Raw genomic sequence first — 1,680 nt, 5'->3', positions numbered from 1 at the left:
CTGCACTGCTGCATCAGCTGCTGCTGTAGCACTACTCTGCAAAGTACAGAGCTGCTTGAAGGTGAAGACAGAAGACGGAAAACACCAGTGACGATTTGAAGAAGGAAGCGGCTGGTGGTCAAGTAACTCCACCGTCAACATGTCATCANGTAGCACTACTCTACAAAGTACAGAGCTGCTTGAAGGTGAAGACAGAAGAAAACACCAGTGACGATTCGAAGAAGGAAGCGGCTGGTGGTCACCACTCAAGCAGTAACTCCATCGTCAACATGTCATCCACCGACTCAAAGGGACATGTGCCCAATGCACTCGACAAATGGCTCCTGGTTCGCTACAAAAAGTTCCCCAGCAAAGCGGAGATACCCAACACTGTCAGGTAGAGCACACAATTTCCTCTATCTAGCATCCTCTTATTTACCCGTTACGCTTATCTTGAAACATTACCACCAGCTCCATCATGATGAGAAGAGTTCACGACAAGGCCCGAGTGCACGTGGCCATTGGAATGATGGGCGTTGCGGCGCTGGGCATGTTTGCCAACGCCGTCATTGGCAAGCGAGCTGTCAAAGCTGGTGACACAATTGAGAAGAGAAATCGGGAATACCAGATGGAGTATAACAAACGCAAGGAAGAGGAGCTGAGCAAGAAGCATTGAACTCCTCTTTTTATTACAACATTGTTCATAACAAATCTTTGAAGAAGTAAGATGTACGGCTACTGAGTAGCCAGAAGTGTAGAAAAAGTTCTCTTCATGTTGTTAAATGTTTGTTTTTATTTGTAACTATAATAAAAATGTAAAAAACTATATGAATTCAATATATTGAAATGGCTCTAACAGAAGGCGGTTTGGATTTTTGCTTCAAGGTCTGAAGAAGAGTCTGCATCGTTCGTGAAAAATCTACACCGAAAATAGTGTATGAGAAAGTTAGAGACGAATAACAATTGTAAACAATGAAACCGTACCTTTGAGCTTCGATCACAAACAACCTCTTCAACGTGGAGTTCATTCTGCATCATTCGCAATTTGTTTTGTTCCTTTTTCAGCTCCTTCGTCACCTGTAGGTTATCTCCATCCTCATCACGTTGCTTTCGCAAGTTGTGCACTCGTTCAGAGACTGAGACAATGCACTTTTTGATGGCATTTTCTCGACTTTGATGAGCAGCGTTAAGCTGAACAAAGATGGATTACCGTTAAAATCATTGTGTTTACAAGCACTCTGTTTCACTCACTTGTTTGTACAGTTCTTGGCACTGGGCCGAAGGGTCGATGCCCTTCTCTGAGAACGATGAAGTGGGGATGGTCGTGTTCAGTGCATGTACAATATTGTCGTCTACTTTGCGTAAACTTTTTAGCGTTTCCTGAAAACGAGTACACGAGTATTTTTAGTAAAATAAAGTATTGACAAAACACAAACATGCGTTTACCTCAAAGGCGAGAAAATCATCGCAGACCAGGGCCATATTTGTCGGCGGCAGTGAGAGAGGTAGAGCTTTCTTGTTCTTTTGTCAATCCCTACACAGCAAATGGAGCACCTGCTGAGCTGATAAAATGAGCCGGCACTTGTGCAAGTTCAGACGATATCTTCACTGGCACCGACTTCAATCATATGGTCGGTCTGTATTTTTATCACGTTCAAAAAAATGTGATCATACCACACACCATACAGAGAAGACGTTACA

The 1,680-nt window shown here is 43.3% G+C and overlaps 1 protein-coding gene across 1 annotated transcript; it reads right to left on the bottom strand.

Annotated features, from left to right (window-relative positions):
• Positions 1–859: 859 nt before the first annotated feature.
• LOC108355932 (coiled-coil domain-containing protein 58-like) lies at positions 860–1,461 on the bottom strand. The gene is made up of 4 exons (XM_017607064.1): positions 1,426–1,461; positions 1,231–1,359; positions 964–1,170; positions 860–898 (listed from the first exon to the last, which is right to left on the bottom strand). Exons 1-4 carry the CDS (start codon positions 1,459–1,461, stop codon positions 860–862), a joined length of 411 nt encoding a protein of 136 aa, XP_017462553.1.
• Between the last annotated feature and the right edge of the window lie 219 nt (positions 1,462–1,680).

The sequence above is a fragment of the Rhagoletis zephyria genome, unplaced genomic scaffold (assembly GCF_001687245.7).
Source record: "Rhagoletis zephyria isolate East Lansing unplaced genomic scaffold, Rhagoletis_zephyria_1.1 Rzeph_scaffold_52167, whole genome shotgun sequence".
Taxonomy (NCBI): Eukaryota; Metazoa; Arthropoda; class Insecta; order Diptera; family Tephritidae; genus Rhagoletis; species Rhagoletis zephyria.
Note: the sequence above shows the minus strand (reverse complement) of the source record. Positions and strands in the feature narration are given on the sequence as shown.

Bases quoted from the DNA above. Each gene is read 5' to 3' on its own strand.
- LOC108355932 (XM_017607064.1), bottom strand. From the start codon at position 1,461: ATGGCCCTGGTCTGCGATGATTTTCTCGCCTTTGAG. The intron at 1,360-1,425 runs GTAAACGCATGT...ACTCGTTTTCAG, and splicing joins ATGATTTTCTCGCCTTTGAG to GAAACGCTAAAAAGTTTACG. The intron at 899-963 runs GTACGGTTTCAT...TTTTCGGTGTAG, and splicing joins TTTGTGATCGAAGCTCAAAG to ATTTTTCACGAACGATGCAG.